The sequence below is a fragment of the Oncorhynchus mykiss genome, chromosome 4 (assembly GCF_057628025.1).
Source record: "Oncorhynchus mykiss isolate SJ-2025 chromosome 4, ASM5762802v1, whole genome shotgun sequence".
Classification (NCBI taxonomy): Eukaryota; Metazoa; Chordata; class Actinopteri; order Salmoniformes; family Salmonidae; genus Oncorhynchus; species Oncorhynchus mykiss.
The window spans coordinates 65,424,117-65,449,739 of NC_143025.1; the positions used below are offsets into that span (position 1 = coordinate 65,424,117).

Below are 25,623 nucleotides of genomic sequence, written 5' to 3' on the forward strand. Positions count from 1 at the left end.
CTTATGACTATAACATTATTTATTTGAGATAATTCCCGTAGGCCTACATGTTCTAATCAATATAAACTGCAAATACCTTGGGCTCTATTTGACAAAACCTAACGCAATGGTCAGTCTAGACACTGGGTGGTTTTATGCACCTCTAAAGCATGGCTAAAATAATGTAGGCCTACCTGCAATACATAGATACACTATATATACAAAAGTATGTGGACATCCCTTCAAATTAGTGGATTTGGCTATTTCAGCCACATCCGTTACTGTCAGGTGTATAACATTGAGCACACGGCCATGCAATCTCCATAGGAAACATTGGCAGTAGAATGGCCTTACTGAAGAGCTCAGTGACTTTCAACGTGGCATCGTCATAGGATGCCACCTTTCCAATAAGTCAGTTTGTCAAATTTCTGCATTGGTAGATCTGCCCCGGTCAACTGTAAGTGCTGTTATTGTGAAGTGGAAACGTCTAGGAGCAACAACGGCTCAGCCGCGAAGTGGTAGGCCACACAAGCTCACAGGACAGGCGAGTGCTGAAGCGTCTCTACTCAGTTGCAACACTCACTACCGAGTTCCAAACTGCCTCTAGAACTGTTCAAATTACATTTTATTAGTCACATGCACCGAATACAACAGGTGAAATGCTTACTAACCAACAATGCAGTTTAAAAAAAATATGAATAAAAGTAACAAGTAATTAAAGAGTAGCAGTAAAATAACAATAGCGAGACTATATATAGGGGCTACTGGTACATAGTCAATATGCGGGGGCACCAGTTAGTCGAGGTAATTGAGGAAATATGTAAATGTAGGTAGAGTTATTAAAGTGACTATGCACAGATAATAACAGAGAGTAGCATCGGTGTAAAAGAGGGGGTGGGCAATGCAAATAGTCTGGGTAGCCATTTGATTAGATGTTCAGGAGTCATATGGCTTGGGGTAGAAGCTGTTTAGAAGCTTCTTGGACCTAGACTTGGCGCTCCGGTATCGCTTGCCGTGGGGTAGTAGAGAGAACAGTCTATGACTAGGGTGGCTGGAGTCTTTTACAATTTTTAGGGCCTTCCTCTGACATCACCTGGTATAGAGGTCCTGGATGACAGGAAGCTTGGCCCCAGTGATGTACTGGGCCGTACGCACTACCCTCTGTAGTGTCTTGCGGTTGGAGGCCGAGCAGTTGCTATACCAGGGTGCAGCTGTAAAACCTCCTCCCTATCGGCTGTCTTGTTGTTGTCAGTGATCAGGCCTACCACTGTTGTGTTGTCTGCAAACTTAATGATGGGTTCGGAGTCGTGCCTGGCCATGCAGTCATGAGTGAACAGGGAGTACAGGAGGGACCTGACCTGAGTTGTGTTGAAGATCAGCGCAGCGCATGTGTTGTTACCTACCCTCACCACCTGGGAGCGGCCCATCAGGAAGTCCAGGATCCAGTTGCAGAGGGAGGTGTTTAATCCCAGAGTCCTTAGCTTATTGATGAGCTTTGAGGGCACTATGTTGTTGAAAGCTGAGCTGTAGTCAATGAATAGCATTCTCAAATACGTAGGTGTTCCTTTTGTCCAGGTGGGAAAGGGCAGTGTGGAGTGCAATAGAGATTGCATCATCTGTGAATCTGTTAGGGTGGTATGCAAATTGGAGTGGGTATATTGTTTCTGGTATAATGGTGTTGATGTGAGCCATGACCAGCCTTTCAAAGCACTTAATGGCTACAGACGTGAGTGCTACGGGCCAGTAGTCATTTAGGCAGGTTAGCTTAGTGTTCTTGGGCACAGGGACTATGGTAGTCTGCCTGAAACATGTTGGTTTTACAGACTCGGACAGGGAGAGGTTGAAAATGTCAGTGAAGACACCTGCCAGTTGGTCAGCGCATGCTCGCAGTACACGTCCTGGTAATCCGTCTGGCCTTGTGAATGTTGACCTGTTTAAAGGTCTTCGACCTGCATGAGAGCACCAGCTGTTCAGACTGTGTGATCACGCTCTCCGCAGCCGATGTGGAGGATCGGCTGCGGAGAGCGTGATCACACAGTCTGAACAGTTGGTGCTCTCATGCATGTTTCTGTGTTACTTGCCTCGAAGCGAGCATAGAAGTAGTTTAGCTCGTCTGGTAGGCTTGTGTCACTGGGCAGCTCGTGGCTGTGCTTCTCTTTGTAGTCTGTTATGGTTTGCAAGCCCTGCCATATCCGATGAGTGAACCGGTGTTGTACAATTCGATCTTAGTCCTGTATTGATGGTTCGTCGGAGGGCATAGCAGGATTTCTTATAAGCTTCTGGGTTAGAGTCCCGTTCCTTGAAAGCGGCAGCTATAGCCTTTAGCTCAGTGCGGATGTTGCCTGTAATCCATGGGTTCTGGTTTGGGTATGTACAGTGCCTTGCGAAAGTATTCGGCCCCCTTGAACTTTGCGACCTTTTGCCACATTTCAGGCTTCAAACATAAAGATATAAAACTGTATTTTTTTATGACGAATCAACAACAAGTGGGACACAATCATAAAGTGGAACGACATTTATTGGATATTTCAAACTTTTTTAACAAATCAAAAACTGAAAAATTGGGAGTGCAAAATTATTCAGCCCCTTTACTTTCAGTGCAGCAAACTCTCTCCAGAAGTTCAGTGAGGATCTCTGAATGATCCAATGTTGACCTAAATGACTAATGATGATAAATACAATCCACCTGTGTGTAATCAAGTCTCCGTATAAATGCACCTGCACTGTGATAGTCTCAGAGGTCCGTTAAAAGCGCAGAGAGCATCATGAAGAACAAGGAACACACCAGGCAGGTCCGAAATACTGTTGTGAAGAAGTTTAAAGCCGGATTTGGATACAAAAAGATTTCCCAAGCTTTAAACATCCCAAGGAGCACTGTGCAAGCGATAATATTTAAATGGAAGGAGTATCAGACCACTGCAAATCTACCAAGACCTGGCCGTCCCTCTAAACTTTCAGCTCATACAAGGAGAAGACTGATCAGAGATGCAGCCATGAGGCCCATGATCACTCTGGATGAACTGCAGAGATCTACAGCTGAGGTGGAAGACTCTGTCCATAGGACAACAATCAGTCGTATATTGCACAAATCTGGCCTTTATGGAAGAGTGGCAAGAAGAAAGCCATTTCTTAAAGATATCCATAAAAAGTGTCGTTTAAAGTTTGCCACAAGCCACCTGGGAGACACACCAAACATGTGGAAGAAGGTGCTCTGGTCAGATGAAACCAAAATTGAACTTTTTGGCAACAATGCAAAACGTTATGTTTGGCGTAAAAGCAACACAGCTGAACACACCATCCCCACTGTCAAACATGGTGGTGGCAGCATCATGGTTTGGGCCTGCTTTTCTTCAGCAGGGACAGGGAAGATGGTTAAAATTGATGGGAAGATGGATGGAGCCAAATACAGGACCATTCTGGAAGAAAACCTGATGGAGTCTGCAAAAGACCTGAGACTGGGACGGAGATTTGTCTTCCAACAAGACAATGATCGAAAACATAAAGCAAAATCTACAATGGAATGGTTCAAAAATAAACATATCCAGGTGTTAGAATGGCCAAGTCAAAGTCCAGACCTGAATCCAATCGAGAATCTGTGGAAAGAACTGAAAACTGCTGTTCACAAATGCTCTCCATCCAACCTCACTGAGCTCGAGCTGTTTTGCAAGGAGGAATGGGAAAAAATTTCAGTCTCTCGATGTGCAAAACTGATAGAGACATACCCCAAGCAACTTACAGCTGTAATCGCAGCAAAAGGTGGCGCTACAAAGTATTAACTTAAGGGGGCTGAATAATTTTGCACGCCCAATTTTTCAGTTTTTGATTTGTTAAAAAAGTTTGAAATATCCAATAAATGTCGTTCCACTTCATGATTGTGTCCCACTTGTTGTTGATTCTTCACAAAAAAATACAGTTTTATATCTTTATGTTTGAAGCCTGAAATGTGGCAAAAGGTCGCAAAGTTCAAGGGGGCCGAATACTTTCGCAAGGCACTGTTCGTACGGTCACTGTGGAGACAATGTCATCGATTAACTTATTGATGAAGCCGATGACCAGTGACTGATGTGGTGTACTCCTCAATGCCATCGGAAGAATCCTGGAACATATTCCAGTCTGTGCTAGCAGAACCGTCCTGTAGCTTAACATCTGCTTCATCTGACCACTTTTTTATAGACCGAGTCACTGGTGCTTCTTGCTTTAATTTCTGCTTGTGAGCAGGAATCAGGAGGATAGAATTGTGTTCAGATTTACCAACTGGAGGGTGATGGAGAACATTGTATGCATCTCTGTGTGTGGAGTAAAGGTGGTCTAGAGTTTTTTCCCCCCTTTGGTTGCACATTTAACATTCTTATTAGAAATGTGGCAAAACGGATTTAAGTTTCACTGCATTAAAGTCCCCGGCCACTAGGAGCACCGCCTCTGGATGAGCGTTTTTCTGTTTGCTTATGGCAGAATACATCCCATTGAGTGCGGTCTTAGTGCCAGCATCGGTCTGTGGTGGTATGTAGACAGCTATGAAAAATACAGATGAAAACTGTCTAGGTAGATAGTATGGTCTACAGCTTATCATGAGATACGCTACCTCAGGTGAGTAAAACCTTGAGACCTAAATATGTACGTTGGGAGCTTCATGAAATGGGTTTCCATTGCCGAGCAGCCACACACAAGCCTAAGATCACCATGCTCAATCCCAAGCGTTGGCTGGAGTGGTGTAAAGCTCATCGCCAATGGACTCTGGAGCAGTGGAAAAATATTCTCTGGAGTGATGAATTACGCTTCACCATCTGATGGACGAATCTGGGTTTGGCGGATGACAGGAGAACACTACCTGCCCAAATTAGGGTTGTGGCGGTCATTAAATTTAGTCAGCCGGTGATTGTCAAGCAAATAACTGCCAGTCTCAAGGTAATTGCCGTTAATTAACATTAAAACATTTTGCATCACCTGGATTCCACACACAAGCCACTGATGTAGACCTTTGGAACATCTACAGTGTAATCCATCACAATAAATCCATTATTTATTTTAGACAGGTCTAAAGAAACATGATATGAAGAAAATGTAGTCTGTTTCAGAAGAACAGAATAGCATACTCTTGAGTTGTCCTGATGCTAGGCCCTGATCTGGCTTATGCCAAATGCCTGTGGGCTACACTAGTTAATTTAGCCAACAAGATTTGCTTAGATTTCTTCATTATTTTGACATTATTTTATAGTATGAATAATACAATTAAACAAATAAAACAGAAAGGATATTTTCTCCAAAGTATTTGAGGGAGTTCAACAACAACAAGCAGGACTCACACAATATTCTCCAAACACCCCACAGGGCAGACATCCCAATTATTTGCAAAAGGAAGTGAAGCAGAGGAAGAAGAGCCAGATGCCTCGTCCGGACCTGCAGAAGGCGAGTAGGAAAGCTGCCGTTACCGTCAATATTACTCGCCAACGTGCAATCATTGGACAATAAACTAGACGGAGGTACGATCACGAATATCCTACCAATGGGACATCAAAAACTGTAATATCCTATGTTTCACAGAATCATGGCTGAATGACGAAATGGATATTCAGCTAGCGGGATACACGCTGCACCGGCAGGATAGAACAGCACACCTGTAAGAGGGGGGGGGCAGTCTGTGTAGATTTGTAAACAACAGCTGGTGCACAAAATCTAAGGAAGTCTCTAGTAGAAGTCTGAAGTAGAGTATATTGTGATAAATTGCAGGCCACACTACTTGCCGAGAGAGTTCTCAGCTATACTTTTCGTGGCTGTTTATTTACCACCACAGACAGACGCTGGCACTAAGACCGCACTCAGTCAGCTGTATAGGGAAATACGCAAACAGGAAACCACTCACCCAGAGGCAGCGCTCCTAGTGGCTGGAGACTTTAATGCAGGGAAACTTAAATCAGTTCTACCAAATCTCTATCAACATGTTAAATGTGCAACCAGAGGGAAAGAAATTCTAGATCACCTGTACTCCACACACAGAGACACGTACAAAGCTCTCCCTCGCAATCCATTTGGTAATCCGACCACAACTCTATCCTCCCGATTCCTAAAAAAGTACAAAGATTTGGCATGCGTTCTCAGATCCTCAAAAGGTTCTACAGCTGCAACATCGAGAGCTGGTTGCATCACTGCCCGGTATGGCAACTGCTCGGCGGAAGGAAGGCCCTAAAAATGGTCAAAGACTCTACTACCACATGGCAAGCGGTACCGGAGTGCCAAGTCTAGGACCAAAAGGCTTCTCAACAGCTTTTACCCTTTTACCCAAGCCATAAGACTCCTGAACAGGTAATCAATGTAAACCCCTCTTTACACTGCTGCTACTCTCTGTTTACCATATATGCATAGTCCCTTTAACTATACATTCATGTACATAATACCTCAAATAGCCCTAGAACCGGTGCCTGACTATAGCCTCGCTACTGTTATTATTCACTGTCTTTTTACTGTTGTGTTTTATTTCCTTACTTATTGTTCACCTAATACCTATTTTTTACTTAAAAATTGCACTGTTGGTTAGGGCCTGTAAGTAAACATTTCACTGTAAGGTCTGTTGTATTCGGAGCACATGACAAATAAAATTTTATTTTAAATGTTGCACAACATGAAGGGTTTTATTTGATTTTGGATGACATTTGCATTGATGTCAGAGTGATTAGAGTGACAATAGTGCTGGCAGTTAGCACGTTTGGTGGGCTACTAATGACCATCAGGGCTTGGAGAAGCCTAATTACTGTGACTAAATGGTCACATGGAATTTGACTACCATCATGACTCATGATCGCCGGTCTGGCGGTAGTAAACTGTCAACTATAAAGTTTGGTGGAGTAGGAATAATGGTCTGGGGCTGTTTTTTATGGTTCAACCTAGGCCTCTTAGTTCCAGTGAAGGGGAATCTTAACACTACAGCAGCATACAATTACATTATAGACAATTCTGTGCTTCCAACTTTGTGGCAACAGTTTGGGGAAAGACCTTTCTTGTTTCAGCATGACAATGTCCCCATGCACAAAGCGAAGTCCATACAGAAATGGTTTGTCGAGATCGGTGTGGAAGAACTTGACTGGCCTGCACAGAGCGTTGAACTCAACCCCATCGAACACCTTTGAGATGAACTGGAATGCCGACTGCGAGCCAAACCTAATCACCCAACATCAGTGCCCGACCTAACTAATGCACTTGTGGCTGAATGGAAGCAAGTCCCGGCAGCAATGTTCCGACATCTAGTGGAAAGTCTTCCCAGAAGAGTGGAGGCTGTTATAGCAGCAAAGGGAGGACCAACTCCATATTAATGCCCTTGATTTGGGAATTAGATGTTTGACGAGCAGGTGTCCACATACTTTTTGTCATGTAGCGTAAAAAGGGAAAGTCAGCTCACTGTTTTGCTCTTATCGAACTTGATAATTTAATAAAGCTTTGGCGATTAAGATGTATTCCAAGCTGTCTCACCAGCCTAACACAGCCTTTTTGGACGGTCTTACTTGATTACATTGGGCAGGACAAAAAGAAAACAGCCTTCATTGAGAGGGGAGGCTATGCTTTCTTTTTAATAAAAGAAAATGGGGAAAAAACAGTAGTGTTTTATGTTTCTAAATATTAAGTATACAGGCACCAAATCACATCTTGTTCCATGCACATATGGGAAATGTGCGGCACGGCTGGATAGGCTGCGTTTCCGCACGACTAACGTGCGTTTGACACTAGTGCTGCCTTAACGCTAGCCGAAAATAGTGTCTCACATGTTCTGTACAAAGGCATTAGTTTAAGTACTTGAGTCAATGGGATGCTATTTGTCAATTACAGTACATTTCAAAATGTGTTTGGGCTGTCTTAATACAATTTGTGTTCTTGAGTGTTTTGTTTTAGTAGATTAGTACCATGTAATTTAACTTATGGTATTTATTTCAATGTCATAACATACGACAAACAACCTTAGATTGGTTTGCAACAAATTGTTTAATAGTCATACTGCAAAAAACAGTTTATTCATAGTGTGTTATCTTACTGGGATACAGTTTTGTTTAAAAAAAAAAGCAGAAGTTGCTAGACTACATTTAAGTCATACTTACAGTAGTGAATGCATACATTTTCATACTCCCCCCCCATACTAGTCCCCCGTGAGAATCGAACCAACAACCCTGGCATTGCAACCGCCATGCTCTACCTACCGAGCTACACAGAACTGCACAGGGACTATAACAACTGTTATTAACCTTTGGGTATTACAACAGTCACATTCAGGAGAGGGCAACTCTGCTGTTGACAAAACGTAGCCAAAATGTCTGAAAACATTATCACCTAAATGTCTGACAAACGTCTAGTCACAATTAAGTTAAAAACCACAGCAACCGAGAAAAATCAACTTGAACAATAAACACAAGGAGAAAATCATATGACAAAAGTTAATTCTGTAAATAGAAAACCAGCTGTTTGGTCCATTATTGAAGATTAGCAGTAATAAACAGAAGAAATAACCACATTTAAAAATAGACATTTAATCCCACAGTGTGTCAAAGCATCTACACTGCCTGACTGCTGTGATAATAAGTATAATTTAGGTCCGGATTTAGGAGACCCCATCAAGGCTCAAGTGCAAACAGTGCACGGTTGGAATAAAGGAGATATTAGTGTGATTCATTGGGATGACAGTGTATTCAGTAGATTTTCAGCACGAGGCCTTACTTTGGTCCCCATTTACAGTGCAGTATAGGCCTACAAATCCAGTACTTGCAATTTCAAGTATTAGTTTCAAATATAATTCTCTCCCCCAATAGTTTTATGTGACTGTCCACTCTTGGAAAGTAGGTGTCATCATGAAAATGTTGTTTTAGTACTGGGAAGAAAGTCACTACTTTTTGTTTATCAAATACATTGATATAAACGGAACACATTTATTTTTATTAAAATACAAAAGGTAATAGCTGTATTCATAGTAATAAAATATCAAGGGCAGGAGTGCTTTACAGATTGGAAACACAAAGGCTAAGAAGCCATTAGATAATACACATTTGTGTTGGTACTTGATGTGGCTTTGGATAGATAGGCCTACTGTTTGTCATGCTCTCCTCATCAGGTAATGTAATGTGGCCTCTGGGCCAGTGAGGGGCAGTAGAGTGCTAATCCTGGTCTGGGGAGGTTGTTTCAGGCTCTGGTCTAGCAGGTCCGCTCATGATCACTGCTCTCAGACAGGTTGTTGCTGGGGGTTTCTTGGGCACTGGCGTGGGCGGCTGAAGACAACACCTCCTCAAAACTCCCTCCACCTCCTTGGCTTCCTACCTTGGTCTGCTCCAAATCCAAAAACAACCACAGAAATGCATAGGCACACAAACGCACACACACAAAACAACATTTTAATATATGCTATTGTCGAGAATCTGTTTGAACTTTCAGCATGGGTTGTTAGAAACACCAGAGATTACGACATCAGGCTCAAATGCGCACATTCAAAGTGGAGCAATTGTTCTCCTGAGGGTAGTGTTTAACCTCAATTAGCTGAGCTGTAAAAATAGCCAAAAGTTTTCCTGAGCTAAAGGAAGTGAAGCTTAACAAGAAAGACCTCCATAATGTTTACTCCCTTATATTGAGTTTACTTAGGCCGGGATTCAATCCGATTGTCCGCAATCGTGCCATTTAAAGGTAAATTCAGGTTGAGCCGAGACAGCGTTTACCGTGAATGTGTTCCTCTGCAAACCCGGGAACATTGTCTTTAATACGCGCATTGCGGACAAAGCACGCTCGGATTGAATCCGGGCCTTATTTCAACATTACGTAAATCTCTGTCATTGCTTTGACAGCAACATGTGTTATGTCTCACATTACCTTTATGTTGGAAACGGTGCTTTCAACCTTCTCCTCAAAGGACTTGAAACTGGGAGAGTTCCTAATGAGATGAAAAGCAGTTCAGTTTCATGCAATACTATTACTTTAGTATACAACATGTATGTTTATATCTATCTGAGCCACCATACTGTACCTGTACTTTTGTGTACACTTATTAAAGCTTCCTGTATTTACAGTGCTCTGCTAAAGCGGTCTGTATTTACAGTGCTCTGCTAAAGCGGTCTGTATTTACAGTGCTCTGCTAAAGCGGTCTGTATTTACAAGTGCTCTGCTAAAGCGGTCTGTATTTACAGTGCTCTGCTAAAGCGGTCTGTATTTACAAGTGCTCTGCTAAAGCGGTCTGTATTTACAGTGCTCTGCTAAAGCGGTCTTTATTTACAAGTGCTGTGCTAAAGCGGTCTGTATTTACAGTGCTCTGCTAAAGCGGGTCTGTATTTACAAGTGCTGTGCTAAAGCGGTCTGTATTTACAAGTGCTCTGCTAAAGCGGTCTGTATTTACAGTGCTCTGCTAAAGCGGTCTGTATTTACAGTGCTCTGCTAAAACGGTCTGTATTTACAAGTGCTCTGCTAAAGCGGTCTGTATTTACAAGTGCTGTGCTAAAGCGGGTCTGTATTTACAGTGCTCTGCTAAAGCGGTCTGTATTTACAGTGCTCTGCTAAAGCGGTCTGTATTTACAAGTGCGCTGCTAAAGCGGTCTGTATTTACAGTGCTCTGCTAAAGCGGGTCTGTATTTACAGTGCTCTGCTAAAGCGAGTCTGTATTTACAGTGCTCTGCTAAAGCGGTCTGTATTTACAGTGCTCTGCTAAAGCGGTCTGTATTTACAAGTGCTCTGCTAAAGCGGTCTGTATTTACAGTGCTCTGCTAAAGCGGTCTGTATTTACAAGTGCTCTGCTAAAGCGGTCTGTATTTACAGTGCTCTGCTAAAGCGGTCTTTATTTACAAGTGCTGTGCTAAAGCGGTCTGTATTTACAAGTGCTCTGCTAAAGCGGTCTGTATTTACAGTGCTCTGCTAAAGCGGTCTGTATTTACAGTGCTCTGCTAAAACGGTCTGTATTTACAAGTGCTCTGCTAAAGCGGTCTGTATTTACAGTGCTCTGCTAAAGCGGTCTGTATTTACAAGTGCGCTGCTAAAGCGGTCTGTATTTACAGTGCTCTGCTAAAGCGGTCTGTATTTACAGTGCTCTGCTAAAACGGTCTGTATTTACAAGTGCTCTGCTAAAGCGGTCTGTATTTACAGTGCTCTGCTAAAGCGGTCTGTATTTACAAGTGCGCTGCTAAAGCGGTCTGTATTTACAGTGCTCTGCTAAAGCGGTCTGTATTTACAGTGCTCTGCTAAAGCGGTCTGTATTTACAGTGCTCTGCTAAAACGGTCTGTATTTACAAGTGCTCTGCTAAAGCGGTCTGTATTTACAAGTGCTGTGCTAAAGCGGGTCTGTATTTACAGTGCTCTGCTAAAGCGGTCTGTATTTACAGTGCTCTGCTAAAGCGGTCTGTATTTACAAGTGCGCTGCTAAAGCGGTCTGTATTTACAGTGCTCTGCTAAAGCGGGTCTGTATTTACAGTGCTCTGCTAAAGCGAGTCTGTATTTACAGTGCTCTGCTAAAGCGGTCTGTATTTACAGTGCTCTGCTAAAGCGGTCTGTATTTACAAGTGCTCTGCTAAAGCGGTCTGTATTTACAGTGCTCTGCTAAAGCGGTCTGTATTTACAAGTGCTCTGCTAAAGCGGTCTGTATTTACAGTGCTCTGCTAAAGCGGTCTTTATTTACAAGTGCTGTGCTAAAGCGGTCTGTATTTACAGTGCTCTGCTAAAACGGGTCTGTATTTACAAGTGCTGTGCTAAAGCGGTCTGTATTTACAAGTGCTCTGCTAAAGCGGTCTGTATTTACAGTGCTCTGCTAAAGCGGTCTGTATTTACAGTGCTCTGCTAAAACGGTCTGTATTTACAAGTGCTCTGCTAAAGCGGTCTGTATTTACAGTGCTCTGCTAAAGCGGTCTGTATTTACAAGTGCGCTGCTAAAGCGGTCTGTATTTACAGTGCTCTGCTAAAGCGGGTCTGTATTTACAGTGCTCTGCTAAAGCGGTCTGTATTTACAGTGCTCTGCTAAAGCGGTCTGTATTTACAGTGCTCTGCTAAAGCGGTCTGTATTTACAGTGCTCTGCTAAAGCGGTCTGTATTTACAGTGCTCTATTAAAGCGGTCTGTATTTACAGTGCTCTGCTAAAGCTACCGTTACTTACAGTGCTCTGTTAACAAAACACTGGGAGAAGTCCTGTATGCTCATCAGTGTTATAGAAAGGTCACTTTTTCTAGTGTTACGATTCCACACGTTTATCTTTGGATAAACAGGTCAGATAGCTAGAAATGCATGAATCTTCTCCTGATGATTGCAGCAGGATATGCCAATGTTACAATGCAAGCCTGTTTCACCTATAAATTCTGAACCAATACCAATTCTACTCACAATGCTTACAAACGCTCAGCCTTAAGACAACAAGAATGGGTGGGTGGCTAAGGACTGGGATCTAGTGGAGGGTTATGTCTATCACTACACACAAAGTAGGCTACACACAATTACCTCATAACGGGCATGCTCATTGAGTGGCGGATAGAGTAGCTGTCCCAAGAGAGCATGGCCCAGGTAAGAGAGGAGTTAAATCATTAACATGAATTTACAGACAGCAGAAATCACACACGCAATCACACATGCACGCACGCACGCACACACACAGCAAGCACTCCCTCTAGTCTACAGTAATTCAGCAGGGCAACTTTCTAGGCATTTCTATAATGTAGATTTACCCATCATCTGATAGCCTTAAAAAGAAAATATATAGAAATTTTAGAGGAATCTAATGGCTTATATTGTAATATGATATATGTTCTTAGACAACTTTGTCATATCGTATCGATGACTCATTCATGTGTATATGACTAACAAATTCTACAGAGAACTAGCAATGCTACATCCACAGAAGGTACAAAAGAGAAAGACAAATGATCTAAAAACTGTAACTATACTGAACCGCCCACAAGTAAAACATGCTATGGTCAACAACAGTCAAAGTCATGCATGCCTACTGGTCAGTGTGCTACAGATCTGAGGAGTTCACTATAAGGTTTGCGTGTATACACATTCACACTAGGTTATGATGTGACTGCACTGGAACTAACTGTGTCTGACTAATCAAATCAAGGCATCCCTGGAATTGATCCCATTCAGTTGGTAGTCATCTTCTTACTATTATATCTTAAATCCCACTCATATTTACGTAAGCAATGGCCTTAGTCCGTCTTCTGACTAGTTTCAGTGCAGTCACGCATATCTGACTCTAAATCAGAGGTATAATACAACCAATAACACTAAAACACAATTTCTTACCCAAGTGAATTTGATCTTTGGATGCATAGAAAAGGATGAAGAAACAAAGACATTTAAGACATTTGTCCTGACATTATCAAGTGTCCTACCAACACTTTACATTAGGCTACTTCATTTTGGAATCACGACAGAGTTTAATTAAACTTCTATTCAAGAAAAGCCAAATTCAAAGATCCAGCGCGGGCACACACTTCAAACACACAGTTAACCAATCATTAAATCATCAAAGCTCTGGTTATCATGCCATATAATGTATATACTGTATCCTTACAGTACTGTATACACTATGCATTAGAATGCAAACAACCTGCAGTCTGTAAGTCTAAGGGAGTCACCCAAGTAAAGCCCACAGCAAACTTCAACCCCAGGCAACATACTGTACCTTGCTCTCCATGGTTCCTCATAGCTAAATGTTTGGTTTAGCATATTTCAACCAATGCAAGTCAGCCAGGGCACACCTTTTTTATTTTTTTATTTCACTGGGCAACATAGTGAACAGGGTTCATGAAAATAACGTGTTCTACTGTATTTTCAATTCACACGAATAGTCCACACAGGGTCAAACTCATTTGCATGCACACACACATGCACACTAGGTGGCATACCTTCTGGGATACATTAACTCAAGGCCAAACATGCTGTAATACACAAAGGAATATCTATTTGTCTCTCTGGATCATTGTTCAACGTGATTTTATACATAACGTTGGTTGGTTAATACACTATTGTAAACCTGCGGTGGTGAGTCTTTTGTTATTATCATGCAATAGTGATGACGACATTAAAATAACAAAACAAAGACTGACACGTCTACAACACACACTAAATGACATGGACAGGCATAACAGTAAATCACAGTTTTTCTTTGTCATGGCTAGTCTGCGTATTGTATTACTAGTGAACCTGGGGCCAGCTGTCTATGATATGATAGCTCCCCAGTGTGCACCTGCAAAGCCAGCATACAGGCCAGCAATGGATCTCCATTGTGCCACCCTGCCCAGTCAGAACTCTGGGTCTTCACGGCAGAGAGTGGTCAGCAGACACCCAGAGGGTTACTGACCCCCCCCCCCCCCACTCCACCCCAGGCCCGCATCCAATCTGGCCTGCAGAAAGCTGCTTACTCTGGGCTTATGCAACACAAACATGCCCCCTGCAACAGACTGTCTGGGTCAACCCCAGCAACAATTAGGATTGGGCACACGACAGACTGGCTGCAGAAAAGTGGAGATGAGGGAGGAGGGTGGTCATTCTGACTGGAGGCCACCTTGTATTCTGTCTCAATAGCTGTAGGCTAAAAGATGTAGTCGTAGTGTAAGGCTTCAGTTGATTGGATATGAAAGATGTTGATGTTGTTGTGTGGTTGCTATAGGCACCAGTGACACTGTACCTCATATCCCCAAACTTCCTGCTGATGGCTGTTCCCAATGTGGTGAAAGCTGCTGACGTCTTCTGCCCTGCCGTGCTCAACGTCTCCGACGTCTTTTTGTACCTGGACAAATGAAAAGACAATACAGTGATTATCAAAAACAGACAGGACAGGATACCACAGGACTGCCACACCTGTTCTCTTCTTGTCCCTGTCCGGAGCACTGTTCACTCCACACACACGGATTAGTTTCATAGTCAGAGCCGGAGCCAGGGTGTAACTGATACTCCAGCTCAGTATCACAATCAGTCAGGGATTCATACATCTATAAAAACAGGATGAGGGGAGCATGGCACAGACAACAAAGACTCAGTGTTTCCCCATGTTTTAACTCCTATTGATGCTGCAGAATCTCTGGGAAACAGAGGAGCGCATCGCTTTGATTATTTGTACAGCTTATACCACTGTTAGGGCAGTGGCCTACAAAGAGAAGCCATTGATTTTCCTCTTTATTTTCTAGTTCTAAAAGCCTGCTAGTCTGCAGAGTGCCTGGCTTCCAACCTCTCACATCCCCAGCCCCTAGAGCCCGATTACCTCTCAGTGCATTACACACAGACTGCATGGAAACCTGAGAAACTCCTGCACTTCCCTGAGCACCAGCCCATGCCATCACCTTATCGGATTTGAGTCCTGCTATTTCAAGACAAAGAGCTTACTGCATTTGTGAGATGCATTAAGTGCAATGTGTTAATCTGGCTAACGCTTTTGCTGTGGAAGGTAATTCTGAGAAGAATGTGGTCCGCCAGCTCACTTAGGTACTGAGTCTAACTAGTGTGGCGCCTGAAGTGAGAAAGACTAGAGAGAGAGAGAGGAGAGAGAAAAGAAAAGAGAGAAGAAGCCCGAGAGAGAAAGACAAATATTGTCACCTAACATCAACTGATGCCAACAACAAACCACACTGACAATAGATACAGCTCGGCCGTTATGACGGAGTTGCTCACCTCCTTTACACTTGGCCCTGTTGCCTTGGTTTTGCATTAGTGTAGAGACTGGAGATTGAGGAAGTGTGTCGTGGCATTTCAACAGTGGAGGCCCATTCTTCTCCTCTCCCTCCAGCCAATGATCTCTCAGCACCACCAGATCTGCTTGACCCTAGCGGTTTGCAGTTCCCTCTCACCATGGTAACGGTGATTGGAGAAGGGTGCTCTGCCCATTTGAGCGCCTAGTTAAAGCGTGACTCTGGTAACTGAATAGCTAGGGACATACAAGGCCAGTCTGCAGATGCAGGCAGAGATGGAGGACTGAAATCTAGGCCTATTGTATAGCTGTTCACTGAAAATGGCTATATATATACACAGTACTGACCTATATGAGCCTGAAGCTGCTGCTTGTTTTTACTGGCTTGCCCCCGTGGATAGATGTGTCCTGGGCCAGGCAGCCAGTCAGGTAGCACTGTGCTGCTTTAGATGTCACATCACCATTAGGCCGCTTGCTCCCTGTCATTATCTGCCTCAATGAGCCTGATCAGACCGGATCCATACATTCATCACTCTGTGACGCCCATAAAGACAATCTCTGGTGACAGGAGCAAAACATCTAGAGGGTGGATGTTGGGTACTCACGCAGTGGAAGTCTGCATGTCATACCAGCTCCTGTTGAAGTTCTGTTTGAGCTCACTGAGTGGTGTTATCCCCAGTTTGGCTTTGAGGTCTGAGTGGTGTTTCTCTTTGGAGGCCAACACTTGCCTCAGGGTGGAGATTTCTTCCTCTAACTAGAGGCATAAACATAGAAAGAGAGGAGAGAGAAAAATAAAGACATGAGAGATAGAGTAAGAGAGTGATGCTAATTTCCCCTAGGGCTTAAGTATTCCAAATGAATTATCCATAAAGCAAATAAGGTAACACATGGACAAAATGTGTTATATCCCACTCCACTCCAGCAAATAAAGTATATTTCTTGGATGAAGCTTACTATACTACAAATGGCTACAAAAGGCAATTTCAGCTACATATACGTATTGGTAATATAACTATAATAATAATATGGTGGTAAATTGAGGGAACTGAAGTACAGAACACTGGCTCTTCCTTAAAACACAGTTTAGTGTATTTGGCCTGAGATCAACACCAGGGGAAACAACCGTGATGAAGAGTAACAACTGTAAACCCAAATCCTAATTGATGCCGACTCATATTATGCAAAAAAGCTCTGCTGCAAGAGCTGCCAAGATTTACATAACTCATAATGCCCTCTACTTCCGCTCCTATTTCCAGTTAATATATCTCTCTCCCATGGTCCAACACAGTTTCCCTATGTGAGAGAGATCAGTGTACCAACTTCTTAACCATCTCTCCCCTCTAAGGTTGAACAGAATGTATCTCCAAGACAGCGCTTCCTGAATCCAACTCGATCAACATGCCAAGCTAAACATTGAAAAACAGAGAGGTGAAAAGTGCTGACGGGAGGGACTACCTTAGTGAGTTCACTCAATATTTCCTCCCTCTCCTCATCGGTCACAGTGTTGTAGAGGTCCACTTCTGACACCATTTCTTCATCTACTTCTGTTAGAGGTTCTGGGTCCAGCAAACCTGAGGAGAGATAGACGATTAAACACAAAACAACCCCCAAAATGTAGAACACTTCAGACTTACAGTACCACTCAGTCAAGGGTTATTCTTTATTTTTTACATTGTAGAATAATAGTGAAGAAATCAAAACTATGAAATAACACATATGAAATCATGTAGTAACCATTCTCTCCACCAGCTTCATGAGGTAGTCACCTGGAATGCATTTAAATTAACAGGTGTGCCATGTTAAAAGTTAGTTTGAGGATTTTATTTCCTAATTAATGCATTTGAGCCAATCAGTTGTGCTGTGACAAGGAAGGGGTGGTTTACAGAAGATAGGACTATTTGGTAAAAGACCAAGTCAATATTATGGCAAGAACAGCTCAAATAAGCAAAGAGAAACAAACGACAGTCCATCATTACTTGAAGACACCTTTTAAAGTTTCTTCAAGTGCAGTCGCAAAAACCATCAAGCGCTCTGATGAAACTGGCTCTCATGTGGACCACCATAGGAAAGGAAGACCCAGAGTTACCTCTGCTGCATAGGATACGTTCATTAGAGTTACCAGCCTCAGAAATTGCAGCCCAAATAAATGCTTCAGAGTTCAAGTAACAGACACATCTCAACATCAGCTGCTCAGAGGAGACTGTGTGAATCAGGCCTTCATGGTTGAATTCCTGCAAAGAAACCAATACTAAAAGGACACCAATAAGAAGAAGAGACTTGCTTGGGTCAAGAAACACGAGCAAAGGACATTAGAGCGGTGGAAATATGTCCTTTGGTCTGATGAGTCCAAATATGAGATATTTGGTTCCAACCGCCGTGTATTTGTGAGATCGGAGTAGGTCAAAGGAGGATCTCCGCATGTGTGGTTCCCACCGTGAAGCGTGGAGGAGGAGGTGTGATGGTGCTTTGCTGGTGACTGTCTGTGATTTATTTAGAATTCAAGGCACACTTAACCAGCATGGCTACCACGGCATTCTGCAGCGATACACCATCCCATTTGTTTTTCAAGAAGACAATGACCCAACACACCTCCAGGCTGTGTAAGGGCTATTTGATCAAGAAGATGAGTAATGGAGTGCTGCATCAGATGACCTGGCCTCCACAATCACCTGACCTCAACCCAATTGAGATGGTTTGGGATGAGTTGGACCGCAGAGTGAAGGAAAAGCAGCCAACAAGTGCTCAGCATATGTGGGAACTCCTTCAAGACTGTTGGAAAAGCATTCCAGGTGGAGCTGGTTGAAAGAATACCAAGAGTGTGCAAAGCTGGCATCAAAGCAAAGGGTGGCTACATTGAAGAATCTCAAATATAAAATATATTTCGATTTGTTTAACCCTTTTTTGGTTATTACATGATTCCATGTGTTATTTCATAGTTTTGATGTCTTCACTACTAAACTACAATTTAGAAAATAATACAAATAAAGAAAAAAAAAACTTGAATGAGTAGGTGTGTCCAAATTTGGTACTGTACATATACACTGAGTGAACAAACATTTTCCTAATATTGAGTTGCACCCCCTTTTGCCCACAGAAAAAACTAAATTTGTCAGGCATGGTCTCGAAAAGTCTCCACAGGGATGTTGGCCCATGTTGACTCCATTGCTTCCAACAGTTGTGTTAAGTAGGCTGGATGTCGTTTGGGTGGTGAACCATTCTTAATACACACGGGGAACTGTTAAGTCTGAAAAACCCAGCAGCTCTATAGTTCTTGACACACTCAAACCGGTGCACCTGGCACCTTCTACCATACCCCGTTCAAAGGCACTTAAATATTTTGTCTTGCCCCATTCACCCTCTGAATGGCACACGTACACAATCCATGTCTCAAAGCTTACAAATCCTTCTCTAACTTGTCTCCTCCCCTTCATCGACACTGATTGAAGTGGATTTAACAAGTGACATCAATAAGGGATTATACCTTCCCCCTGGTCAGTCTGTCATGGAAAGAGGAGGCGTTCCTAATGTTTTGTACACTCATTGTATAGTGGAGAGACAATCACATAAAGTATGTTTTTGCAAATAACAAAAGAAACTCAGGCACCCATTCAAATCGTCTAACTCGAAGAGATGATTCAGGCTACGGCAAGACATACCCCCCGATCTGTTGCCATCGTAACACGACCACAGTCCGGACAGATTTAACCTGAACGCCACCCTCCATCACTGTGACAATGGCAATATTCCCATTATGACCTCACCACACGTTTAACAACCACCTTTAGGAGACACTGACTGTAATTATCTACACTCGAGCTTCCATTTCCAATCCTCTGTTTATTTTTATACATGTTAAGCTAAGATATATTCTGGATAGTTTAAAGAAAAGTCATGCTTATCCCCTTCCATAAGGCCACCAGTTGTCTGCTAGAGTAACCGCCCTGTATGTTGTCTCTACTTAAAACATTCATTAATCAATGTGTATGACTAAATAGGAGCACAAATCTATTGCTTATTGTTTTTTTATTACATTTTTTTATTTTCTTATATGATTTTATATATATATATAAAAAATATTCAGGGGGAATATCTATTGCTTATGGAACCTAATGGTGATCTAATTACATGACAACATGTGTGTGTGTATGCGTTCGTGCGTGCATGCGTGCGTGTGTTTCCAGTTACAATACAAGCTAAAACAGACAAACAACTTCCTGGTATGTGAAGCACTGAGTGTCTGATCAATATCTGACTGATGAAGTAATGGCCAAAGCCCTGGCATGGTGTACCCTCAGCAGATTAAATCAGCCATTAATAAAGTGAATTTGAACTCAAATTGGGAGTATAGCTTTACCCAATTTCTGCCTAATTTTGTGTAACTTCAAATGTCTGTCCCTGTAACTGCATAATATAATATTACAGTAAAGAGACTCTGGCTTTAAATTCTATACTAGGCTACAGTAATACAACTGGGTGAAAGGCTCTGAGCTTATGATACTATTTCAATCACCAGCAACATAAAGCCAGGTCATTATAACATATTATAAACTTGGTGGTTCGAGCCCTGAATGCTGATAGGCTAACAGCCGTGGTATATTAGACCGTAATAAACGGGTATAACAAAACATTTACCACCCCCCCCCCCCCCTTAAATATAACATTATAACATGACATCTAAACCCAAGAGATGTTACTGAGCAGGGACCAGCGTCCTAAGATGACCGTAGGTAGAGGATGTTTTTGTCAAGACAAAGAGGACAACAAACAAGCAGGAGTCACATCTTTGAGGCCTGGCCTCTCATTACATCAGCAGATGATTGGAGTGGCGTGGCACAGAGCTTGTGATGCAGTTTGGCCACATAACCCAATCACTTTCTCATCAGAAGCCTTTGGAGAGGATCCCTTCGCTTGGAGCCCCACCGTGTACACAGTATACATTCTAGCACTCTTCATCACTCTCTTCTCTATTGTCATCTTGCCAGGCCTCAGTGACTCTAATAGTAGACGTATTTTAATAATAATAATAATAATAATAATAATAATAGCCTGGACTTGTCTTTTCCTACTTGCACTGTGTTGATAGCTATTTTATTGAGGAAAAATGTACTTACTACGATTGTGATATGTGGTTGTCTCACCTGGCTATCTTAAGATGAATGGACTAATTGTAAGTCGCTCCGGATAGGAGCGTCTGCTAAATGACTCAAATGTAAAAGTTAATTACTCTACGACTTTATCCTATTTCTCTAGAATGGGACAATTTCAGTTTGAACAACTGTTTCTATGTTTTCACTGTGATGGGTTAAGAGTGCGTTGCTTAGCAACTTCCCATGCAGACGAGCAAGCCCAATCATCATCATCATCATTAATTGAATCCTTGTGTTGTCCTTAAGACACATCAATCCTTCAACACCGGGCTGACTCATTTTAAATGAGCAAACAATCCCCGTCTTTACCTTAGAGGACCACAGACAGTATACACACACTCGTACAAAAGTGATGTTGTTTGTGTTGCCAATGTGAGGTTCCATCCATCAGCATTGTTCCTGGGGCACTGAAAGAGGTCCCTATTATACATTAACATTGGCTCAGGTTCATTAAAAAATCTATATGGTAATCAATATCAAAGAGCATTAACAGGAAACCATGCAGGCTTGACTGGATCGGCAGGGTAGCCTCGTGGTTAGAGCGTTGGACTAGTCAGGTTGCAAGTTCAAATCCCCGAGCTGACAAGGTACAAATCTGTCGTTCTGCCCCTGAACAGGCAGTTAACCCACTGTTCCTCGGCCGTCATTGAAAATTAGAATTTGTTCTTAACTGGCTTGCCTAGTTAAATAAAGGTTACATTTTTTTATTAAGAGTGGGTTGATGGGCTCGTGACTTTCCTTTTTGACAACATGTCACCTGAACATCATATTATTGGTACACCGATGACTCTAAACCTCACCTCGGCCCCGCCCCTCAGTCTGATTCAATTAACCATCACATACATGGCTGAGGGAGAGAGAGAGACAGACTCTGGCCAAGGAATAAACACAGAACCACACCACAATCAGTAGGGGTTCAGTAACACTACATTAACTCTCAAAAGGACACCCATCCTCGTTTTCTCTCTCTGATTTGGGAATATATTTCAGATAATCTGCGGCCCCATCCAAAAAATGGCATTGTCACATTCCGAGTCCGGGTCAGCTGGTCTGGGTTGTCTGAAGGCATTTTCCGAGTCTCGACCACGACGTTGTCCTTAAAGTAGGAGCCCCGCGGCTCAGTGACTGTGGCGTGACAACTCATCCGCACCCAATTCACACTCATCATACTCAGCAGCACAGGGGCCAGAGCTGGAGAAATACACTCTTTTTCACATGCTAGGTTCTCAAAGGCATCATTGCTTTTACTCTACAGCCCTTATCCACAGATACAGTCGTTAGCAGTGACGGCTAGCATAGGGTTGTTCACACAAAATCAGTCATCTGCGTGGAGACCTGAGAGAAACCTAAATGCGAACTGAGAGGCCTGCCTCTCACACTGTGGCTGCTCTAGCTGTGCTAAAGTCTCTGTCATCCAAGGTAAACTATCTGGCTATAAGTGATGACATCACAGTGGGTGTCTCTCAAAGAAGAAAAGCAGGTTGTCTTCCATTTTGATGACACATTTACTGATCCTCTCTCGCCTTGTACATAGTAGCACTCTCATCTCATTATGGACTATTATCACCCTTCTAACTCGACGATGTTCAATGAGTTGACTCATGCAGTAAAATGACCTGCATTCTGTACTGACTGAGGAAGCAAATCCTATAAGCTTAACAAAGTGTGTCAGACTCAGCAGGCAGCAAACACAACTGGAAATGTTACTGGAAATGATCCCCAGTCCCCTTACCAATAACGAGATCGCTCATAACCATGGAAAATAAAATGTAGCATTTAGTAAATAAACAGATTAAGTTATCTGGAAATTAGTTCCCATTTTTGCTTCCATTTTAGGCCGTCATCTTGGCCTGTTACGTCATTTCTGGCCTGGCTGTAGTAATCAGTGGGATTTTCCCCTCGGATTATCCAACTAGATTTACCAAAGTCCTTCACCTCAGCCACGGCAGAATTAAGCAGTGCGATATCTAGCGAAGTCAAAGATCCCATTTCAGATAGTCCTTTGACTGCAACTTCATCAAATGGTTGCTCTCAAACGCAACGTTGGAATTAACACTGTCAGGGGTGTTTTTGTCCAATTTGTGGCCAAAGTGTGGTGAAAGTGAGTCAATCATTCATTCCCTCACAATAAAGAGACCTATTTAAAAATGAATCAGGGATACTGTATACTTCCACATCACGTGAACATTTCTGTGAAGGGCAGTCAGCTAAACAGAGAAGCAAGCATACCTGTCCTGAGATGTCCTTGTCCTCTCTCTTCATTTGGTAGCAGAAACAAGGGGGAAAGATTACATTCCTTTAATGAAATGAGTAATAATTGATAAAAATAGATAGGCCTATGCTACTTTGTCCGGGGAAGTCACAAGTTCTAACCATATAGTCTATGCCTATAACATGTTCATACCAAGAGAAGAAATGCTGTAAAACAAATGTCCCGAAACATTTCTATCACATACGCAGATGATAAAAAAAAGTTCAAAATCAGAGGCGTTTCATGCTTTGCCTGATGAAGTTGACCCTTGTTAGGCCATTCATTTACAGATCCTTTGAGGTTCTATGCGTACAGGGAACATTTAGTCATTGGAAACACCACAAGACCTAAAACATTCAGCTCAAACACAGCATGCAACTGATTGCAAGAGAACTGGAGTATTCTAAAATGGGAGTCTGTCCATCTACGGAGCCAAGAAACATATCAAGAGGACATTGGCCTATTTTCTGGTTCAATTGTGCAGCATCAAGACAAATTAATGGATATAAATCCAAATCATTCTATTTATCGGCACATGCTATTACAATCCTGAAAGTATAAAAAAAATATGCAATTGATGCTGCACAGGTTCACTGTTCCAACGTGGGCCAGAAATACTACAGCTACTGTAATACTACCAATAACAGGGGAAGTAGTCTAGTCTACAGATCAAAGGCCTGTCACCTTCAGGTTGCAGATGCACCACAAACCCACTGGGCATAACCCACTCATCTGAATATGAGGTCTTACCCCATTCCCCTGCACCGTCGCTCAGTACACTAGAGTCGCTCAGTACACTAGAGTACAACTCTGATGACGATGCATTTGATGTCCATTAGGCAATGAATGGGGTGAAATACAAAATAGTGAGTTACACATAAACACAGGAGCGCACACACACGCACACAATTGGTGTATAGTGTAGGTTACAGTGTTCATTCAGGCTGACTGTAACCTGATAACCTGAGGTTGATAAAAAAACAATGCCTATACCTTGTTTGAACCAGAAAGTTGATTATAATAGCCAGTATTCAACTGATAATCTAGTGTGCACAAGTTAAGACAGCCATCTTGCTATTTGGATAATAGGGCCAACTACAAAGAAAGGCTCTTCAAAGCAGAATATCTATGGTCACAAGATTTCAATTATTTGGTCAGGTGGTCACGGTGGGAAGGAAAAATAAGTGGCCTTGAGCCAGTCATGGTTTGCAAAATATATTTGAACCTAACAGAAGGACAGAGCAATACTGCATCCAAATGAACATGATGTTTTATTACCATGTTGCAATGATGTTACACATAGAGCTCGCCACCTTGTAGTCCTAAAACCGGAAAATATGTTACCTCTGGTTCTTTCAGCCATTCCTATGGAGAAAATGAACCAGGGAAAGAATAGGGTTGTGGGATAAATGTAGAAAATAAGGTTGAGGTTAACAAAGGCTTAGGAGATCTTATATGTTTTGTTCTATGATATAACAATATCTGTCAGTTAAAATTATCTTTGTGAATTGGAAAGCCTTTATGTGCTTTATTAAATGTCATAAATGCTTCAAAAATTAAAAAATAATAAAAAAAGAAGAAAAATGAAGACCATCTTATTGAAAAAAAATGTATAAGATCTCCTAAACCTGTGTTTACCACAGACCTTATTTTCGGCGTTTATCCCAAAACCTTACAAAAACTGCATTCATTTTCCCATAGGCTTTGTCCAACGAACCATGGCGGAGTTTTGTGCCTACAAAAAGATGGCATTACTAATGCTCTCTATTGGACAGAAATGAAACGTTAACCACGTGTTCCATTAAGTAGATGCGTCATGTGATAACTGGTCGAAAATGGCTACTCTATTGATACACTTTTGTCTTTTGAGGTAGAATTTATTAAAAGTTTACACTTAATTTCACCTACCAAGACTATCATCACATATTAAAGTTAAACTGCTTAATAAGGTTATTTATATATTTTTTAAATTAAGATTAAGGCTATCAACTATGAATTCAGTAACAACAGTTTTCGTTCATCCTGTAAATAACAAATAAGCTAAATACACAATTGAATAAATGCAACAACAAAAATCCATAATGTGTAACATATTATTATAAATTTTTCGAGAGCTTGAACGCTCACTCACCCTGTTGTCTGGTCTCCATTCGAAGCAGTGTGATGCAGTTGGCTACTTGAAGTAAATATGAATTGTTCTTCTGAAACAACGCTTTAACGTAGATACAGCAGCTCACTGCTGTACTGTCAGACGCCAATGTTTACGCCAGTTCCTTCACTGTCAATTACGGCACCGCCTCCATTGGCGGGGCTTCCAACATTCACCAATGGCGGTGTGCTCAATTACTGAAACAGCGTTGTGACGTCTTCAGAGTTCAAATACTCTTTCGTGTCGAACTAGGCACATGATTTAGACTGATGATGCCAAATATGCAATATGTTGAACTATATTTCTTGACAGAAAAACTCAAATGTAATCTTAAAATACTGTCAGTTTCATGTACACTTAAATACATGATTGCCCAATGTTTCCGGTGGAGTGAAAGTGTAATGTATCCAAGTTACTTATTTAGGCTAGTTTGGGTAGTTTCATTACAGAATGCAACGACGCCACCTGCTGATACTTTGTG

General features: G+C 42.2%; 1 protein-coding gene across 28 annotated transcripts; it reads right to left on the reverse strand.

Moving 5' to 3' along the window:
* Nucleotides 1-7,928: 7,928 nt before the first annotated feature.
* Nucleotides 7,929-25,540, reverse strand: tpd52l1 (tpd52 like 1). Of its 28 annotated transcripts, none has more exons than XM_036975771.2 (11): nt 25,125-25,354; nt 23,744-23,803; nt 22,972-22,998; nt 17,051-17,166; nt 16,201-16,349; nt 14,600-14,701; nt 13,213-13,227; nt 12,633-12,647; nt 12,409-12,447; nt 9,811-9,871; nt 7,929-9,273 (listed from the first exon to the last, which is right to left on the reverse strand). In XM_036975771.2, exons 1-11 carry the CDS (start codon nt 25,141-25,143, stop codon nt 9,145-9,147), a joined length of 732 nt encoding a protein of 243 aa, XP_036831666.1. In that variant the 5' UTR covers nt 25,144-25,354; the 3' UTR covers nt 7,929-9,144. The 28 variants fall into 28 exon arrangements, with proteins under 28 accessions (XP_036831666.1, XP_021456029.1, XP_090088819.1 ...); XM_021600354.3 differs by having other exon boundaries at nt 7,929-9,276; XM_090232693.1 differs by lacking the exon at nt 12,633-12,647 and adding an exon at nt 13,818-13,850 and having other exon boundaries at nt 7,929-9,276.
* Between the last annotated feature and the right edge of the window lie 83 nt (nt 25,541-25,623).

Excerpts from the sequence above, each read along its gene's own strand:
- tpd52l1 (XM_090232693.1), bottom strand. Across the intron at positions 16,350-17,050 it reads TATTGAGTGAACTCACTAAG|TTAGAGGAAGAAATCTCCAC; the intron begins GTAGTCCCTCCC and ends TTATGCCTCTAG. Across the intron at positions 13,851-14,599 it reads AGGAAGTTTGGGGATATGAG|CATGTTTGGCCTTGAGTTAA; the intron begins GTACAGTGTCAC and ends TGTGTATTACAG.